At 34.5% G+C, this 21,886-nt stretch overlaps 1 protein-coding gene and 1 long non-coding RNA gene across 2 annotated transcripts in view; one reads left to right on the top strand and one right to left on the bottom strand.

The window, feature by feature from the left end:
• Window positions 1–21,886, bottom strand: part of LOC147656406 (uncharacterized) — an 82,782-nt gene that overhangs the window by 31,466 nt on the left and 29,430 nt on the right. The gene's annotated exons all lie outside the window — the stretch shown is intronic.
• Window positions 1–21,886, top strand: part of LOC100867394 (lachesin) — a 60,747-nt gene that overhangs the window by 31,207 nt on the left and 7,654 nt on the right. The window contains exons 5-7 of the mRNA XM_031914920.2: window positions 2,128–2,256; window positions 18,851–18,970; window positions 20,247–20,417. Of these exons, the coding sequence (XP_031770780.2) occupies window positions 2,128–2,256; window positions 18,851–18,970; window positions 20,247–20,417 (420 nt within the window). The remainder of the gene's footprint in view (window positions 1–2,127; window positions 2,257–18,850; window positions 18,971–20,246; window positions 20,418–21,886) is intronic.

Here is a 21,886-nt window from a genome sequence, read left to right on the forward strand (position 1 = left end):
GAAAAGATGGAAGGTTAAAAATATAGAATATAAAATTTCGGGGCAATTATTATTTTTGCGGGTTATTATTAAAAAAAATTGAACAGTGATACGATATATCAGATATTCAATGATACATTACGACACTGTTACTAATACAACTGCTGTGATAGTTATTGTCATGGACAGCACTATAGCTATCAACCTCAATATCTGTACAATACGTCGACTCTGTATGTGCTCTATGATTGGCTAATGTTTTTTTTTTTATTAATCAACAAAGGTAAAACCTTTTTGGAAAAATATTTTTGCAACGAAAAATATTGCAAAAATATTCCTCATATTTTGGAAACATACTTAATGATAAAATATCTTGTATAAAACATTTTGTACAATTCGTTTTAACAACGTGGAATCGGGTCGTCTATTATTTCCTCAACTTATTTTCCTTTAGAAATTCTTGCAGCAAGAAGACAGATAAGAGCCATTATCCAACAGTTTTTTTTTTTTTTCTATCTACGACTAGCAAAACTAGTTTCTTACTATAAACTGTAGTTTCGAAAGACCTCCAATTACTAATCTATACGAAATTTGATAAAGAGGGAGGATGGAAATCTAAAAATATAAAATATAAAATCCAACTGTTATTTCTCGAGATATTAGTAAAACAAATACTTTCATAAATCATAAATACTATCTACAAAGACGTGACTAATAAATTGAATAATCGATCCCTTTATTACTCACTACATGTACATTAAACAATAAATAATATATACTTCCACAAATTAATTATATACAATCTTCCATACGATCATCAATATCTCGATTCCACGCGGTCTGTGAATATTTTTCTTTTGTTTAACAACTCGAACAAACAAAAACGAATATTTTTAGAAAGGAAAAATATATGCTGTTTCAACATTTTCAAGGGACCACGCCCTTCCAAAAATTTCCGTTGGGAAGATGGCCTCGTCTTCCCCCACTCTATACACAGATTTTCTAAAACATTATACTCGTCCACTTCGGCAACGTCGCATCGGGTCATCTACCACTTCCAACTTTAACACATTTACTTTTCTTTTCTTAGAAATCCTTGTGATAATTGACAGCTGTAAAGATCTAACGCGAAGCAGATGCCGCTCCCCAACATTCTCCAAACCTTCTTTCTATCTACTATCTACAACTAGACCCAGTCCCTAACATTACAGTTTGTTCGACACTAGTTCAGAACGACACGAGATTTGGACGCTTGGAATCTGGAATTATACCGTCTATTATTTTACTTTATTCCTATTATTTCTATTAACGTTATAACATTATAGTTTCAACTGGCTTCGTATCAATTTCCATTCATGCTGGAAGGCGGCCAGCATATAATTCTCCAAGTTTTGTATAGAACACTTTACGCGTGTAGATACTGTATAACGTGATATTACGTAATATGTATTACTACGTAATACTACGTGATACGTGATATTCAAATACGTAGATTGAAAATTTTCGATTAATCTGGAAAAATAATAATCGGCCGAAGCTAAAATTGTATTTCGAGGCCCACGCTTTCTTGTCGATGAATCATGAGCCCTTTGGAACTATGGTCGAGCAGTTTATAATAGGGATTAGGTCTATTTCAGGTCGAAAGAAATATGGCAGCTGTGTTGGCTCTTTCCTGTTACGTGATTAACCTAGGAATTTCTAACGGAAAATAGTTAAGCTTGGAGTAGCTCGGAGTGGAAATTTTTATGGAAATTTCCATAAAAATTCAATAGCATTCGATACCAAATTCGAGACGTTTCTTATATAAACATTAGAAAACGTTATATATACATTTAGTAGTTTGTTAGTATTTAAATGCTTGAACGTACTTATATACGTTCTAGACACACGTGCAAAGAAATTCTATTTTCATGATCCCTTGAAATTATTATGTTAACACGAGTCGTAAGATATCATCAAAACGAATGAAAAAGTTGCTGTTGTTACAAAAATATCGACGTTCTATTTGAGCACGGCTGAAATAGAATCGTTTCGTTTATAAGTTTCTGTTTCACTGAATTTATATAAATTATCGATTCGAAGGGGGAACGTACGAAATTGATTTTGAAAATTCTTCTTCAATCCCTTTAAAATTTGTTTGTATTACAGTATCAAGCGCCGAGGGAGAAACGCTGACTCTGTCGAAAGTAACCAGAAGCGAGATGGGCACTTACTTGTGCATCGCGAGTAACGGAGTACCACCATCAGTCAGCAAACGGATGATGTTGCACGTGCACTGTAAGTGAGCTTTAATATCGTTTCACCACCTATTTTCCATCGAAAAGGTCCTCTTTCATCTGATCCAATCAAAGATTATCTTCATAGACTCGAACGATGATTTCCGCCTAATTAATTCCGATCGGGTTCTAACTTATTTCTAAAGAATTTTATATGCGCAAATATCCTCTCGTACGTTCATTCAACGTTCAATTATCGATGTTTAATTATCTCTTGGATTAATAATAGAGTAATAGGATCGTTTACTTATGACGGTTTAATAATATAGAGTTTAATATAGGGCATTTAATATTGGAAAAGGGAAAAGGTTAATGAATAGAATTTCAATTATTGATAGAGATTCGATCGAGGGTATTAAACTGATTGTGAGCTTGAACTGTGAAGAGTGTAATATATGAAGATTTTTATGAAACTGTTTATGAATTCTATTTAATATATATATATATTTTTTTTTTAAATTAATGTTACACGAAGCATAAAATAATACTGTGACGTCTTTCTTTTTTTAAATTAAACTTGTAAAATTTCGATCAAGGAGAAAGCAATATATTTTTATCAACAATGACAATGAAATATTTTCGATGTTTTAATAAAATTCCAATCTATACTCCTTCAAATTCCACGAACTTTATCAAATATCAATATCAAATATATGCCAAAGTTGAATACATTCTTTCGTTAAACAGAATGTCAAATTGTTCTCTCTCTAAACAATATTTTTGCAAGAAAATTTTTCTTCCTGTTAACGAATAATATTCTAATCATTCTATTTTTTTATTTTTATTAACATTTTCGAATATTTTAAAGAGGCATCTATGACGCCTGCTTCCTTGATCGAAGAACGAACTAAAAATTAAAGATTCGTTTTAATCCACTTTATTTCTTACTCTCTTAGCAATGTTTCAAAATATTTATAAATAACTCCATCGCGCTTGTTTCCTTGACTGATTCCACGCGAAACTGTAAATTGAGTTACATCACGCGACATACATACATTCATACGTTTAATGTATTCATCATTCGTATTACACATGCAAACTTCACAACTTGTTTCCTACCACAATATTCAGAACAGATACACTTCGAAATTCGTGTTATTACATTGTCACAATAAAATACTTTTTCCATGAAAATTTGAAAAATTGAATGTATGTCAACTCTTACAAAATAAATGCTTTATAAACGTTTTATTTTTATACTTATGTTCTTTAAAAAAAATATATCCTTGCGAGAAATTCGAAATTCTTTTGAGAATCAAAAATTTTATAAAGTGTAATTTCTCACATTATGTAATTCTCACATTATTTTTAGAGACGATTTTAAAATACGATGCAACAATTGTGCTGCAAACAATATCTAATAATAAAACAATTATTCTTCTTCCCTTTAAAATTATCGTTCACCGTAAAAAATCTATTAAAAATCCTTTTGTTCAATTCAGCTCAATCCTTCAGCATTTATTTTCCCCGTGAAAACAGATTAACTTTTAATCTTTCGTGCGCGTTTTCACGAATTATTCTATATACGTATATATGTATATATGAAAATAAAAATCAAGAGGATCATAATATACGTATATTGAGAATTGTAGATAACTATATTAAATGAGATGAGACACTTATTTTAATTTAATTTGTTAAAATCATAAATTTTGGAAATAATATATCGGAAGCTTTTTCGGATGATATAAATCGGGGAAAAAGTAAAGTTCGGGAATTAATAATTCTATAACACGTACGTGTGTATATTTTAAAATCTCTAAAAATTGTATGAAATTTTCAAACGCGTAAAAATCCTAGATTTCTAGCTCTAAATTTTTAAAATCCTAAAAACTCCTAAAAGTAAAAAATTCATAAATATCGACTCATTGACTCAAAAGCAAGCGCGCTATTATAAAATATATTCGTTAATCGATTTAAGATAATTCTTAAAAATATCTTTCTATCTCTCCATCAAATCTTGATATATTTTGAACAAAATTTTCGCATCGAGATTCTTCGAAAATTGATCCATCTCCGAAAAATTCTCCCAAAATTTAAGACAAAAAAAAAAAAAAAAAAAAAAGCAATCGAAATCAACCCAATTACGTATCCCACCGTTTCTCTCGATTCTAACCAAAAAAAAAAAAAAAAAAAGGAAGAGAGAAAAAGGATCCAAGAGAAAATCCAGCCTTTGAAACATAAAGACAAAAGAATTTCTTGAAATTCACATCGTCGCGGAACGAAATGCATCATTGACAAAGCACAAGGGATGAAACAAAGGGAAAGAAATAAAATTCCCCCCCTCGGCCACGAAAAAAAGGGGAGAGCCCATATTCTCGCCACTTAGGCCACACGCCGCCGTTTTCTCTCAATCGCATGCAACGCGAACGAACCACCGGAAACCCGCTCTTATCCGGCGCCATTCTTAAGAAACGTCCCACCTCCAGACCAAATGTACACAGGAATGCCAAAGGCAAAGAAGAAGAAGGGGGCAGAGGGAGAGAGAGAGAGAGAGAGAAAAAGGGAAAAATGAGACAGCGTGTGATGCGAGGAGAAGATAGCCATCGTCTTCTTCTTTGCATAATTTCGAGAACGTGGAGAAAGGGTGGCGGTGTATTAAAAGAGGGCGAAAAGGAGAAGGAGGAGAGGCGGTGGAAAGTGGAAAGTATGGCAGGGGTAAACGGAAAAAAAGGAAAAAAAAAAAAGAAGAGGAAGAGGAAGAGGAGGGTGGAACAAAGGTGGGGCACAGCTTAAATAACAGTTGGAGACGCGACGAAATAAGAGGCGTCTGGCGAAACCCGGTACATGGAAAAAGGAAGGAAGATAATAAAATTACCGTGGAGACGATATATCTACTGGCTGTTGAAGTGGGTGGTGGAAGATGAAAGAAGAACGGGGTTGAAGGTGGAAACATATGCGAGGGATGGTAAATAAGGATGGTTTTTTCAGGAGCAATTTGAAAGATTGAAATACGTTTGGGAGGGATGTACATTATTGAACAGATTGAGTTTAACAGATTCGCTTTTGTATTATCGTTCGTGTAACACGTGGGTGGAATCGTTTTATAACGTGGAAAAGTTAAAGCTTTCCCTCTCGTTTCTCCAAAAATACATGTGAAAAATAATAATTTTCCTTCTCTTTCTTATTATTTAATTCTTATAGATAGTGTTTTGAAATTTAAAAATTTATTATTAATAAAAATAAGAAATATTCTTAAACGTACAATGAAAATAATGATCGTCAAAACATTCGTGAACATAACACAACTTCGAGAAACCGCCATGACGGCTCAACCAACGCGGTAAAAACGAAAGGGTGTTGATGAAAAGAGGTACACATTTGGGCGGGTGTGTTAAGTTAAGCCGCGGTTACGACTGCGTTCCCCGGTGTCTTAGGGCCGACAGAGAGGTAATTCTTCGCCGGAAATTGGATGTACCTAGGTTCGTGCTACGATCTTGCACCTGCCCTCGAGCGATAAGATCGTGCGGGATAATCGAATTTCATTGAATACGCTCCGTGGCCGCAGACCGTATAGACGATTGCGTCCGCGAGCTCGAATTGCCTCGAAATTCAAGCGATCGGGGGCTATTGTCGATTGAGAGACCAAGACGAGGGGGAAGGACAAACCGGATCATCTCGAAGATGGCTCGAGGTATCCTCTTTGCCACGAGAAACGGAGGAAAGGGATTTAGAATCGATTCGGTTCAGATTCTGATTGTTACATCGCCACGCAAAGCGAGAAATTTACGTGGTCCACTGTGGTTGATAGTTTGGAGGAAGGATCCCTTCTTTCTTCTTTTGTGAGAGAAAAGAGATGATTATTATTGTTTTTTCCCTCTCTCTTTTGATTAACGATAATCGAAAGAAAAAGGGAGGGAATTCACTTTGATCAAATTTCATTTTGATGCAATTTTTAGAGAGATTTTATCACAAACGATTATTAAGGGATAAGGATGATACTTATGGGATAAAATGTGTATTCTATGAGGGAAAACGTGACAATGTTTCTTGTTTCCTTGCTTTGCATTCTTTATTTCTTTGTTTCGTATCTAATATTTGCGGAAATAATCTCTTCGAGGGGAGAAAGAAATTGAATGTGTTGAAAATAAGATATGAAAGAAATATAGCTCGACGTTAAATCGAAGCACTATATTTTAAATAGTTTAAAATTGGATTTTTACTTTAAAAGTATTGAGAGCATATTATAATAATTGAATTAATATGAAAAGGGATTAAGTGAATTGAATTATTTAGAACCATCTACGTTAAGATTAAAATATCTTTCAATTTTTCAATCAATTAGCCTATTCTAATAGGAAACTACAAATAATAATTTCGTAATATTATTTAATAAAAAGAAAAAAAAAAGAAGTATTATACCTAAATGCATATATATCATTATACTTATCAAAATATCATTCCAGTACGATAATCTTCTCTGAAGCATTCTCATTTCTATCAAATTATAATAAAACTTTTCGTGTAAAAAACGTGAGAAAAAATTAAAAATTTTCTTATCAAAATTCATTCAGAGAATAGAGAAAACCATTCCGTTGAAGTCCTTTTTTGTTTTATCCCGATATCTCAATCGGTTGCCGAGATATAAGGATTCAAAGAGTCCATTCACGATAGTGCAAAAATTATGAATGAGCTCGTGGCCCAGTGACCTATATTTTTTTCCAGGAATCGCGTCTGTCACCTGTCTGCAATTCGAGATAGGTCAGTGAGACGAGGCGCGAGCGAGAAGTCCTGGCAAGCGACAAGGACGAAGATAGTAAACGATTAAAAATTACCGTTTCCTTTACACGACGATATCTCGAGAACCGGAAGTCGTATCGGGACGAATGAAAAAGCGTTTTAAAGGGGAAGATTCCGCGCTTCTAACGAGCTTTCATTCGTTGATCAAAAGTCATTATCTTCCGAGTTATAGCGGTTTAAATTTTTCTTAATTTTAATAGGATTTTAACAGAGGTGAAAAACAGGTTTCGTTCCGTTGCTCCACGAATTTACGACACCTTACGTATTTATGCACAACAGAAGTGGAAAATCAAATTAATCTTTGGCCTCTGAATTAAACATGCGGTAGCTCAAATTCACCGCGTAATTCCTAATTGTGCAATAGCTGGTCATTATTGCGAGGAAAGCGTGCTTAACCGTTGGCAACACCTTCCATTTTCTATCCCCCTGTTGTACGACTCTTGAATAGCAACGTGTGAATGGAAATAACTGTCGTTGCGCTCGCGGAGATCCGGTTAATTGTCGGTTGATTACACGCGATTTATTAAACCCTCCTGCAAACAATTTCGATTGTTTAATTAGCGTGTCTTACGCCGGCGAAACGATACATCCGGAATCCAGTTTGTTTGCGTGTAATTTATTTACGTAAATTTCACACTGGTTATCCGTCACTGTTGTTTGCCGGAAATGGGGCTCATAGGAGACAGTAGGAGAGTCGATAATTGGAAATGACTGATATATGTAAATTGCGAAATTTTAGCAATGCAATTTGAATTTCATTTTGTTTGGTATTTTGATTTTGATATGATAAAACGGTTTTCAAACAGTTTCGTGTATTTCATTATTTCGTATGAATAAATAAATAAATAAATAAATATATTGAAATAATAATCTCTAAATATGCATACAATATGAGATTTTCAACGTTACGAAATGGAACCTCGTTTTCGATCAATCATCAAGTGTCAATATTTGACGCAATGATCAAATTGGAAATAAAATAGGACAGAATTCCTATATTTTATATTTTTAACAAATTTCAATGCTAGATGTGAAAATTTATTAATTAAAGAAAACGATATTTTTGACGTTAAATTGGAAATGAAAGTATAGAAAAATGATTTATTACGTAGTAAAATCGTATTGTCTCTCCTCCGGTATTTTATTATTAATTTAACTGTATTCGTGCAACTGTAATGAAATATAGAAATAATTCCATTCAATTTTACAAATATCTGGAAATTACAATTTCATTCTATATCTCTTTTCTAACTTTATATAACTTTTTTTCAATCTATCATAATGTACGTTATTATACAATATTTCTAATTATATTCCATAATTTTGGAAAAAAAGGTTTTACCAAAAATAAAGATACATCAGATAGTATGTAACACAGAATTAATACAGAAATATCATAGCAAACTATGATTTGTATCAAATAGTTACATGAGACACCACCCGTTATAGAAGAAGGAAATTGGGTGTTATCTTATTAAGGTAGAAATACCATGGCTTTCTCGTTTGGTGGAAAATGCTACTTTCCACCGTGCTTATCCCATGGAAACCGCAGTCCAGTCTAGACTCACCAGACAATGAAACCTGGAAAATGTACCAGGAACCCCTTAATGTCCTCCCCTTGTAAGCTTATTTTACAAGGAACACCACCGTTTAAATGAATCTTAATTCGTCAACAATCTCCTTTTGTTCTCAGAACATTTATAAATATCCACTCTCGCTTATTCTTTAAAAAAAAAAAAAAAAAAAAAAAAACTTAAAAAGAATATTTTATACTCTTATCAAGAGTTTATTGTTTTATTATTTTGATTGGATTAAATTCAACTTAATTTAAAACAACAAATCTTGAATCTTCCATACTATTTTCGATTCACTCGTGTTGATAATTTTCAATTTTCGAATTATGAAATCAAAGTTTGAAAATTTGAATTCGTCGTATTTTACGATACATTACGTCTCAACCACGGAATATTTTGTTAGGGGAAAGCTGTATCCAAGTAAACTCGTGGCTCGTTTCTACGGAATATTTCGCAGGAGAAAATTAAAGGGTTAAATCTACCTGTGTGCAGTAACTGTTCTACCTTAAACGTGCCACTAAACGCGCTATCTATCTAGTCCGCTTCACTTGCGAAACTTAATTTAGATTCGTACGGATTAACTTCCAACTTTTGACTCTGCGCTATAAAGCTTCTCAAATAGCCGTTTGAAACAATCAACATTGCGTCACAATTAAAATCTTTGCGACAATATTTTCGATGTGGTGTGGCACGATTTTTTCCACATTTTTTAATTGAAGATCGTTTTTTTTTTTTTAACATTGCAAAAAAAGATTCTCGTAAAATCGTAAAAATCGTATGAGATGCTTCGTGCAAAATTAACTCGTTAACTCTAATTAAAATAGAATCATAATTGCGTACATTTATTTGCAATTTTGATCAATTAAATTGATGCATCATAAATACAAGTCGATTTAGTTTTATTGATCACGAGACAAACGATAGTTTATGGACTTGATAAAAATTCTTATCGAAATATTTTCGCAATGGACAGTTAAATGGTATATTTCGTATTGATTGCAGCTTCACTTCCTCTACGAAACTCAAATATTTTCTTCGACAAGGACATTGAAAAGAGATTTAATTTGTTTGTATATTTCAATAATTAATACGAAATAATATAAGTGCGGAAATATATCTTTCATATCAATTGTCACGGTATGTTAAAAATATTGAATTATATCGATATAATAATCGATCTATTACTCGAGGGATTTAATTCAGATTCGTGAAATTGATTAACTATTGAATAAAATATTACCTTCGAAATATTAATAATATAATTGATATTTATTCGATTATAAATTCATCAACGAGTTTTTAACTACTTTTACTGCTCATTCCGAATTAATTAGCTGTAATATATGTGAACAAATAATTATTTGCGAGATGTATTTTTTCATGTCAATAGAATAATAAAACTAATCAATTGTAAAATTGTAAAATTCGTACAATTACCAATTTTTTATTAATTTAACAATTAAGAAATCATATTTTAATAACAACTGTATTTTACATTATACATCGTCTCCTCAATAATAACGTGTCTCTTGTTAAATAATTCTTCAACAAGTTTTGAAAACAAAACTTTCATCCTCAACTTTAACCTACGTAAACAAATAAACCAGTCCCAAGTTAGCTCGTTAACGAAACAGCCATACAACTCTATGAAACCCGCAAAGTAATACGAGAAGTTGTATACCACAAATTTTTAAGAAGCTATAATACAAATCATTCGTGTCTCATTTTCAAAGTATCTCGTTTCAAAAAAAAAAAAAAAAAAGAACAATTGATTGTCCAAAACCACGAGCAATTATTCGAACGATAAAGCCGCAAATTTTCGAAACATGAAAATAAGAAATATTTATTACATAAAGGAATACTGGATAAAAGAATAAAATGAAAAAATGAATCGACCATTCTTACATCTCGCCATCTTGTTAGTTAATTCGCATAATCGGTCATTCGAATAAGCAAACGAATCGACGAGTATTAAACGATACGAGTAACACGTAACGAGTTCCATTCGAGGGAAAACAATCGACAAGAAAATAATAGGTGGCACGATACTACACCCAATAGACTTAATAGGCGAGGGCTTCGCGAGTTCCTCGCAAATTGAAGTAGCCCCGATGCATCGCCCTACCTGCATTTATCGCCCCTGTCTGCGTTAATCAAACTGATTACAACTGCCGTAAATCGCTGTCACCGGTGGAACAATTTCGGGCCCGGTTCGCCTCTTCTGGGACAAATTGTACCAAGCTTTATTTTGTCCCCCGCCAATTTCCACTCTTTCTCGAGTATCGCGGCCAACGATCGCTTTGCAATTTGCTCGTAACGACGGGTGTAAGCGCTTATGAGATGCGCTCGCGTGTCAAAATTTTCGAAAGCAAAGGTAAGATAAAGTGAAAATAGGCATCGTCGAGTGGATATACGAAAAATTACTTGCGATGCAGATTTTTCGACGATATAATTTCAGTTACAGAATTTTTAGAAAATTATATGCCGAATCGAAGAAAGACACTCCGTTTAATTTATTTAAACAATTTTTCCAATACAAGATATGAGATAACGAAATTTACATTTTCGTTTCAAAGGAGTGATACTTTTCTTTTTTCCTCCATCACGATAAAATCCTCCTGATCTCGAAATCTTCTAACATCCATAATACAAAATCTTGTTTAATATCAATCCCACGTCTAGCCCTAAATATCTTCGTCGAAACGTGACAAACGAGAGAACTAAACACGACCGGTTATTATACACGTATCCAACAACGTCATCACGAGGACGACGCGTGTTCGGGAAAGTTTTCGGCAAGGTCGATAGTATTAACGAGATTCCTGATAGTCCCAGTAGCGGAACGATTGTTACAGCGGAAGTTGATACTAAAAAGCGGAGGGGTGGTTTGTACGCGAGTTTCCAACTTCTTCTATGAAACTCTTCTCCGAAAGAGCAGAAATGGAATTCTTCGAACGAAATTCTTCGAAATGGAAAGCAATGGAGAACTCGATCGCTCGTCGAAACCTTAAAATATGGATTCAATTGAAGTTCGTCGATCTACGTAGGAAGATGCAAATTGGATTTACGCAAAATAAATATTATTTTAAAATTTATCATTATATTTAGCTAGCTCGATCTCTCTCTATATATATATATTTATACGTAAATGTGAACAGAATGAATGAAAACGTCGCGAAAAAAATTAAATCAGCAATTTCTCTTTGAAGTCTCTCTATTCTCTTTGCGAGACGTTTCTTTTACTCTTTCTCGCTTGTCACTGTTCGCGCTTATATCAGTCCCTTTCCTTTTTCCTTTCTTCTTGAAAAATAATTCTGTTTTTATCAGCCTCTCTCTCTCTCTCTCTCTCTCTCTTCCTCCATCTCCATATTAATCACTACACTTTTTTTTTCTTTTTTATGTAAATTTATCGAGTAAAGTATTCAGATATCGTGGAAATTACAACGATCAGAATGGAAAGTTTTATCGTTCGCACGCCAATCTGGAATTTCGGACTCTTGTTTCCATAGATAAGAATTTTACGCGCACACCTCCAGTATTGGATTTCTATCGCCTTTGCCTACCTACCACCCGTTAACTGCAGTTTACGATTTCTGCTTTACATCCTTTTTTTTCTTTTTTTTTTTACGCTGCGCACTTTTATTCGAGCTAAAAGTGATGAATTCCTTCCCTGGAATGTCGCATCATTCGATCAACCGTGGCCAATCTTCTCTCGAATAAAAAGAAATTATTCAATTTTCGAAAACAAGACCGACATTCGATTTTAATTTAAAAAAAATGTGACCTATCTGTCTCCGATATGATTAACTAGCCATCCGATTATAACTCGTATTATTTATGCTTTGTCCATCAATAATTCGATCGAGTTTCCTTGTTGAAAGACCAAGAAAATTTCCATTCTCACAATATTCGCCTATTCGCATTCAATTTCAACAATTCAAACTCTGCAACTGTTATCATAAAATCAAAAATTCCTGCTCAACGATCGATCTTCCAGCCATCAAATTAATTCCAATCGTTGAATAGGCAGGAACAAAGCGTTAGCGAAACGAGATGCGAAATTTATATCCAAGTATACAATTCCGGGCGTGGAAACGCGGCGGATACGAGGAATCGTCCTCGGCTCGCGAGTGCAACTTTAAACCGTTCATCAATATTGAAGGAAGAAACGTCGTACGGATCGTCTATTCACGGAGGTAGGGGGCGAAGGTTATAGTATTACCAGTGGCGCAGGAAGATCTGTCCTTTGGCCCAGAAGCAGAGGGAATTCCGCTTTCTATGGTGGCCATCCCCGCAAAACCGCACCACCTCCTCTCCCTTGGCCAGTCAACCCAGAAACCTATTACAGGATTTCCTAGCGTTTTGCCGCAGCACGGCAAGCGTATTTCGCTCGCACGATATTCCCGGCTGGACGTCTTTAAACGATTCGACGTTTTAACGTCGTTTCGAACGCGCCGCCAACGATTTTCCACCTGTCGTTTAATTGGAGGCGTTAGGGAATTTATGGTCGATTGTTGGTGCCGCTCTTAATCAATCAGAAGAGAAGATTTCGTTTCGTAAAAATGGTTGATTCCATCGTTCAATCTCCGCGTTGATGTAGAATCGTAAATGCGAAGGTAGGAAAGAGTTTCGAATTTTTTTCGAATTGAAATTAAAATAAAATTATGAGATTGAATTTTGAAAGCATTGCTGACAAATTATATGTTTTTCAGATTAAATAATTATTGGACTATCAACAACTTTACACTATTTTAATAAAAGAGTTTTAATACTCATCATGCAGAACATAAAAGTCAATAGAATTCTTCGAATTCCAGAAAAGAAAAATAAAGTAACAAATCAAAACTTGAACTTTTATACAATTATACAATCCCACAAACGATTATTCGAAGCAATCGATAACAAAAGGGACCGTAATAGAGTTAAGAAGAATTTATCGAAGGGAAGTTTTGTTGTTATGGCGCTAATACTCATCATGAAGATCGTTTACCATCAGGAAAACCATATAAAGCCGGTTGACCAGCCGACCTGGAAACCTATTAGGACGTCCCAATGTTTCGCCTTACAGGCTTACTTCATCGCCGCAATCGCATCAGGAGACACGCCTTCGCCATGATCCTCGGCTATTAGCCGGGATCTCTCTTTCCTCCAATTTAAATGATTTATTTCGCGGCCAACCGACCAAATACCTAACATTTTCCAAGAATACCATGCCTGTCGCTTGCCCTTTTTCCAATTATCCCTTTCTTTCATCCTTTCCCTTCCTAATTACTATATTATAACGGATACAAGGAGAAAGGGTGTTAAGAAAATAATCAGAAAGCTTATAGTATATATTCGATTACAATCGATATCGATTTTTATTATCCATGAATATTCGATGCGTTGAAAAAGATATCGAACGTTTGTAAAATAATGAAAATCGATTTGGAAGAAATTATTCCTCGCGATGAATGCCATTTAAACTTTTAAGGTTTTTGGAAATTAAGATAACGATTTCAAAAAGCCTGATATTTTATCTTCTATGACATTGTTTGCAAAATTTATCGAATGTTTGTAAAATAATGAAAATCGATTTGGAAGAAATTAGAGGATCTTTTACATCGATATTCCTCGCCATTTAAACTCTTAAGGTTTTTTGGAAATTTTGGAGAAGTTAAGATAACGATTTAAAAAGCCTGATATTTTATCTTCTATGCAAACGTTCTTTGCAAAATTTATACAGGAATGATCTTCGTACTATTGTCCACACGGTTGGAGAGGATTGGAACACTTAACCGCGATTATATAGATGAGATAACGGAAGATCTCGATGGTTGTTGGATCGATTAAAATCGCGGTAAAATTTAAACTTTGCCTCTATTAATTTAAATTTACCCGAATCGATGATCATAAATCAGGGCTCAGGCCGAAACTCGTGCCGTAAATATACAAAATCGAGGAGCGCAGTCGGAAATGTATATAACACTTGATAAAAGATAACGAATGAAACCGATTGGCATTTAATTCGAGGCAACATTGCTTATCGTTAAAAACATGGAACGCCACCCAGCCAATTTGCAATTGGTAACAAAATTAGAACAATGATAAATAAACTCAACTTCGTACCACGAATAATCGATTCGTTATTAATACCAATTAAACTCCCGTATACACCGCTGTTATAAATTCATAAACGAAACAATCATTGTAGACAATTTAATCCTTAATCGTTTAATCCCATCCGTGCGCAATAAATATATATACAACTACGATAGTAAAAATAACTCGCAAAAATAATAATAGAAAAAAGAAAAAAAGAAATCTCGATTCGAAAATCATCGCGCACGCATAATTTCTATTAGTCTGTCTCTCTCATTGAAGAGAGATTCGACTCGTTGTTCGATCGCGTGAAACGTGTTGGCGTTTATTGCCCCGCCGGTACATCTTTATTCGCGTTTTTTTTTCGGTGTCATCGCAATTTCGCGCCGGCCAATTACAGAATTGGATTACGTCCGGCTCATTAATCTAAGCATCGAGGGGGGGGGGAGACAGAGGCGGGGCGCCACAATCGGAGGATAAATGAATATTCGAACGAGTACCGATCGATACCACGTTGCCCAGATATAAAGATTGATTTACGATACACCCGCAAATCTGTTGCTCGTCGAATCGAGAGAAGGAGGGAGGGAGAGGAGGAAGAGAAAAAAAGTTTTAATTGGCCACGCGATGTATTAAATAATTCTGTCCGTATCGACAGTGGATAAAACTCTCACGTGCCGGAAATTGTTCGTAACGTGATACCTTTCGTCCATGTATGCACGTTTATTTTTCCATACCCCCCTTGAATAAACGTTTTTCAGCCGCGTGATTTATTTAATTACCTTGTAAAATCTTGTAAAACGGTTTGTAAAATGATTTAAGCGCGACGCGTAATGCGTTATTTTACGCGTGGTTTTTAATTAATTATTTCGTTGGATGGAAATTTGACGAATCTTTTGGCCGGAATTGAAATTTGCTTTCTTCAACTTGGTCGATGGAAGATACGCAAAAATCTTGTCGGTTTCTTTTTTGTTTTTTTTTTTTTTTTGGCAATAACGTCAGTTTTAATAAGGTTTTAATAAGTAAGTTGATAATTCAGACTGTAGTAGTACTTGTCTGATGAAACACACTATTCTTAAATTCTTATTCTCACTTTTATTTTTATTCGTCGTTTATTATAATAATAATTTCAAAGCGGATTTTAACGTTTGTTAAATTTCCATCCAGTTTTTTTAAATACTGGAAAATAAATGTCTTGATAAATATATATATATATATATGTACTGGAAATTTATTTATCAAGATACATCTTCCTTCAGATTAAAAACAAATTTTGATATCAAATTCAAATTGCTTCCTTATTAATCTTTTTATAATAGATATATATATATATATGTTTTAATGTAAATTTACAAGAGATTCCAGTCAGTTATTACAATTCATAAATATTACCTTTCATTGTAAATTTTTTCATTCGAAGAGAAAGTTTTCTCACAATCATTGAAAATTTAAGCATCGATCTTTCCCCCTCGATCCATACAAAGCGTATATTGTTACGTACACAATAAAATAGCAGATTTCACGCAATCGCACACATGGATAGTCCTGTAATACGGTCGAAGGTTCGGTTAAATTTATGATATTTTATTGGTAAGAGGCAACGATATAGTTTATTCCGGAGGCTGACAGTTCAGAAAATGTATTTCCCTCCCACCAGGGAATCAAAGGCCTCTCTCGCTTTATTCCTTCGCAAACCTACAGGTCCCGCGGGTGCACGAGAGAAACTGCAGATTTGTTTTCGTGTTATGCACGCCGTGGACTTCGTTGGGTTAAGGGTTTACTACATAAGGTATCCCAATATACGCGCAACCATCGTAGAGTTACACCGTACTACGGTTCAATTTTGATCTTAATCAAGTTCGCCCTTTTCGAACTCTCAGCTTTCTAACTTGATCAACCTACATGGCTTTGACAATTTCATCACGTTCTTGCGGATCTCATGCATGACACTCAACCGCACCATTTTATTATTCCCTCGTGTCGACGAGATGTTAAAATTTATAATATATAACTTCAACACCAGCTCTGAAGAGAGCACGGTTAAAAATTTAAAAATGGAAATTCTTCTAAATTCGGCGAATGGTAATTAAACATGTAACAATTTCAAAAAAAGAAAACTTACAGGATATATTTCTCTTCACCACACACACCTGAACCTCCTTATCCCCCAACATATCTTAAACCTATCTTAAATTCGTTCCTTCCAACGAAACGAGATATCTCTCAAGACGTATGCAGCTGGTCCACTTTCCTCTACTTATCTTCGAAATATATGCAGATGAGCCCTCTCTGATACACGGCGAGCAAGCAGCCCTTTGTGCCCTCCCTCTGAAATGCACGAACGAGGGAGGCAAGCCTTCCGGTCAAAAGAACCGGTCGAGTCCGAGTCCTTGGATGGCTGTTACAACGTAAGCAGCTCATGGAAAGCTGCTTACGATATTTGGAACGAAAGATGAGCGAGTTTATTCCCCTCCTTCTCCTCCCCCCCCCCTCCCTTTCTAAATGACAGGACCACGCCGGCATTTTCATTATCATAAGTTACGCGGGGCCTCTCCTCTCCTCTCCAACCCAGCAGAGAGGCTAATGCTCCTCCTCCCCTCCCCTCACAAAAGGACAAACACCGCGAAAATACCTCGTAAGGCGATTGCCAGCAGGGCGAAATACATCGACTTCTCTTCAGCTTGGCTACTATCTGTCTGCTGTGGGCGCAGCAATTGTGCAAATTGTGGGACGAATATGATCCGAGTAGGCAAAGAGTTGGCTCGTTGTGTAGTGTGACACAGTTTCGTCTTATATTTAAAATTCAAAGAGATAGAGAGAGAGAGAGAGAGGGTGTTGTTTGCGGTTGAAAAGGTGGTCGAAGATTGGAAATTTAGATTAGTTTTCATTTGTTTCTTCTTTTCCCCTCCCTTTTCTTTGAGATAAGCGACTCTGGATTGTTAAATTTATGTATAAAGATGGAAAGAGCGTGAAACGAAGCGGATGTACGTTCGATTTGTTTTTAACATTTATGGAAAAGAATCATCGGTATGTGAATCGATTTTTAATATTTGTTGCATCGTGATTCTTTTTTTTTTTTTTTTTTGATAAATATTCATCGTTCGAATTGAGAGTAATATGATTATCGAGCGATTTTTGTGTGTGTGTATATATATATACTTTTAATTCTCGATAAATTATTTCGGTCGGTTTCACAGTTATTGTTACATATATTTTCTCTCTGATTACATCGTATACAAAACGTTGACATAATATCGATATCATGGTAAGGTAACGAAACAAGCACACTTAGTTTCAAATAATGGAACATTTGAATGGATGGTAGAATGTTTGAACAGTAGAACTGGATAATATGTTTCGATGCTGAATATTCTACTTTATCTGTATTTACGATAACGTCGAACCAAAACCATAGAAGCAATTAAGGTTAAAATACGATAATACAATAACAATTTATCTTTCTTTTTACTTTTCTTTTTCTCGCTGATTTTTGTCATTACCTCCTTTTCCTTTTATCAGTTTTAAATTACTATCATAAAAAAAAAAAAAAACGGACAGTTTGCTTGAAATACCAGTAGAAAGATAGTGAAACAGAAGGAAACGTATATAAACAATGTACGTGTATTCTTTTTCTTGTAAATAGTGCCCCAGAGACTCATTACATTGCTTTACGGTGATACAAGTTTTCGAAAGAGTTTAAACATTCTTCTATCACGAGGATACAACTTTTTCGCTGAATATAGGTTGGCACAGGAAACGAACGAAAATCGAAAAAAACTCAACTTTTCGATACGTAAATTTAATAACACGATAGAAAGGATACAATAATCCTTCGATTGAATAAAAATGAAATAAAACATTTTCGAAAAAAATGTTGAATAAAAATATAACGAACATCTCTCCTCTAAAAAATTATCCACAATCCTCACTCGCAATATCTCCTTCATTCAATTTCAAAATACATTTCGCTGGGAATTTCGTCCCCTAATCATTCTCATTTCACTGGGAATAATTATCCTTGAGAACGATTAAAAGCAATAATTTGACGAAATTTACTTTAAATCTGCAACACGTGTCGCCGCGTGTTCCATTGATCCGTATCAATGGCGGGTGACAAATCGCGATGCGGCCGATAATTATTACATATACGTATACTTTATATGTTTGGCCATTGATTAATGGCGTCACGATAAATTGCAGTTCACCCCATGGTTCAAGTACCGAACCAGCTAGTCGGAGCGCCGACTGGAACCAACGTTACGCTGGTCTGCCTCGTCGAAGCTTCCCCCAAGGCCATTAATTATTGGACACGCGAATCAGGTAAGATTCGATTAACCGTGTCACACTCGTCCCGTTTTATTTCATAACATTTCGAGTATTGCTTAATTTTGTAATCAATTTCCAAATCTATACTTCGTATTATTTTTATTATTTTAATAGCGTTGTCCAATAAGTTTATACCTCTTTATATAATAATTCTGTCTTTTATACTCTGGCTTATATACTTATCCATCCTGCCTTAAAATTAAAACAATCTCATGAATAAAGTCGTGTAACTATATCGAGAGATTTCTACATAACAACTGTTAAGAAAATTTAATACCAATTCGATTCGTGGATTATCTTGGAATATTCTTTTTGTATGGTGCAAAGGTTAGAAAGAAACGAAAAATTTGTATCGTTTACGAAAGATGCAACGTCGATTGGATATTGCAAACCTTCTCGGGAATAAATAAATATTCGTTGGAAAGAAATGATCGAGAGGGAAAAGAAGAAGAAGAAAGGATATTTTATTTCTCGAGTCGAAGAACGTGAATCGATAGGTTTATTAAATCGCACGCGATTTAGAAAGTGGATTTTCGTTGGTTGGCTGGGTAAAATAATAATCCGGCGAGGCGTGTACGCTTGCGAAGATAAGTCACGTACAAAAATTTAAATGCGAAGCGAACCTCGAGCATTGTGCGGTTCGAAAATTCCCATTTTACCGGCTTCTTGGCAGATTTTTTTCTTTCTTTTTTTTTTCCCTCTATCTTCTTACGACGTAACCGTTTCCGTGGGACGAAGTTTGCATAATTCGATTTGCCTTTTATACAGGAATTATTTGTACAGATTTTTTTCTTTACGGAATTTTTTTCTTCCTCGATTGTTGTAGAAGTTAATCGAAATCGTGTGCAGTTTAAAGAAAATATCGAATTAAATATTTTTGTTTTCGCTCGTGAAAGAAAAAAAAGAAATGAAGATCAAAGATTTTCAGAACGTTAAAAGAAGAAATCCTTTTAGAAATCGGAGAGAAGAAAGCAAGTGGCTTGGAATATTTTTTGCTACGTAAAGAAAGATAAAGAAGCGGAGTTGTAATAAAGAAATTTACCAGTGTGAATTTTCCACGGTTTTGCGCTAAGAATCGTGTATATAACAATAAAAATGGAAGCGTTTGTTGCGAAAGCTCGCTTTACATTACAAAACACGCATTAAGAAGCCTTTGTTTTTTCTTTGTCTCCACGATCGTACGAAATAACAATATTAATTATTATTTAAAATTGGCAAAAAAAAAAAAAAATTCGATGCGATAACACGTTATAAAATTTTTGTTTCATAGGTGAAATGATAATTAGCAACCACAAGTACTCGATGTCAGAGGTGAAAACGTCCGTGTACAGTGTACAGATGCGGTTGGTGATCATGAATCTGCAAAAACTGGATCTCGGTGGTTACAAATGCATCTCGAAGAACTCGATCGGCGATGCCGAGGGAAACATTCGACTTTACGGTGAGTTTTCACGGATAATGCGTTTATGAGGATCGCAACTCCAGAGTTTTCCGAACTTTCTCCAACCTTTACTTATCCCGGGGAATTTTTCTACTTTGCAACTACTCGTTGTAAAAATGTGGTGTATACTCTCATGCGCGTACAGTATTCTATGTTATAGGTGTACAGTTTCATGAAAGTGTTTCATGAAAAAAAAAAAAAGAAAAAAAAATATCAGTTCACAACGAAATACTTGGGTAAATAATAAATATCGAATTTCTAAATGTGGATAATAGTAGATTTTTAAAAATCGTAAATCAAAAATTTAATTCTTTTAAACGAAGTAACAAATTATAATATTAATGAATATTTGAGCTCGTATTAATTTTTTTTTTTTTTTTCATGAAAAATAACGCTTTAAAAATCGTTCGTTTCACACGGGGGAAGGTATAATTAAAGAAACAATAATTCATATGTTTTTTTGAATTCATATTCTGGAAACATATACGCGGTATTTTCTCTCCCTTTTTCTTTTCTTTTTTTTTTTTTTTTTAATACATCCTGCGTGAAAAATACGCGTCTCACAATATCGCGATTCCGTGTAATCCAATGTTAATTGGATCGCATACGTGTGTTGCGTTACGTTCGCTTAATTAAAGGAAGTGTGATAAAAATTAGACCGGAGTGAGGTCAGTCGATGCAGAGACCGCAGCATGGATAAGGTAAAATTGCGTTCTTCATTTTGTTTGTTAATAATTGCTATTTGTTAGAATAGAAGGGAACAGCACGAGAAAAAAAGAGGGTAATATCTTATTATTTTATCACTTTTGCGTTTAATCTTATATTGTACGATTCCCTTCGTCTATTCCACAAATAAACATACTGCGTATATAATTCAGCTTAAAAGTTCATTAAATCGTATTAAAATTAGGGAAAAATTTCAACCTCCATAACATCGAAAATAATAACTTTTGGTTAATGAATGAAAGAGCATTGGAAGCGCGAAACCTTCCCCTTTGAAACGCTTTCTCATTCATCCCGATACGACTTCCGGTTCTCGAGATATCGTCGTGTAAAGGAAACGGTAATTTTTAATCGTTTACTATTTTCGTCCTTGTCGCTTATTCGGATCTCTCGCTCGCACCTCGTCTCACTGACCCATCCCAAACTGCAGACGAGTGACAGACGCGATTCTTGGAAGAACGTAGTACGCGTATTTCCAGGAAATAAAAATATAGCGGAGCCCATTCATAATTTAAGCGGAATGAAAACTGCTCGTATCTCAGCAACCGATCGAGATATCGGAATAAATCAAAAAATGGCTTCCTCTATTTCCTCAATAGATTTCCTTATGATTTTTTAATTTTCCCTTAGGTTTTTTTTTTTTAAAATTGAAAACTACGTGAATGCAATGGTTCATGATCGCGATATAAAATAATATGACGTATTATTTTTATATTAGTTGAATATTTGAACAACTATATGAAATT

Source organism: Apis florea, unplaced genomic scaffold (assembly GCF_048593485.1).
Source record: "Apis florea isolate Af1SG1 unplaced genomic scaffold, ASM4859348v1 contig_3772_pilon, whole genome shotgun sequence".
In the NCBI taxonomy this organism is placed as follows: domain Eukaryota; kingdom Metazoa; phylum Arthropoda; class Insecta; order Hymenoptera; family Apidae; genus Apis; species Apis florea.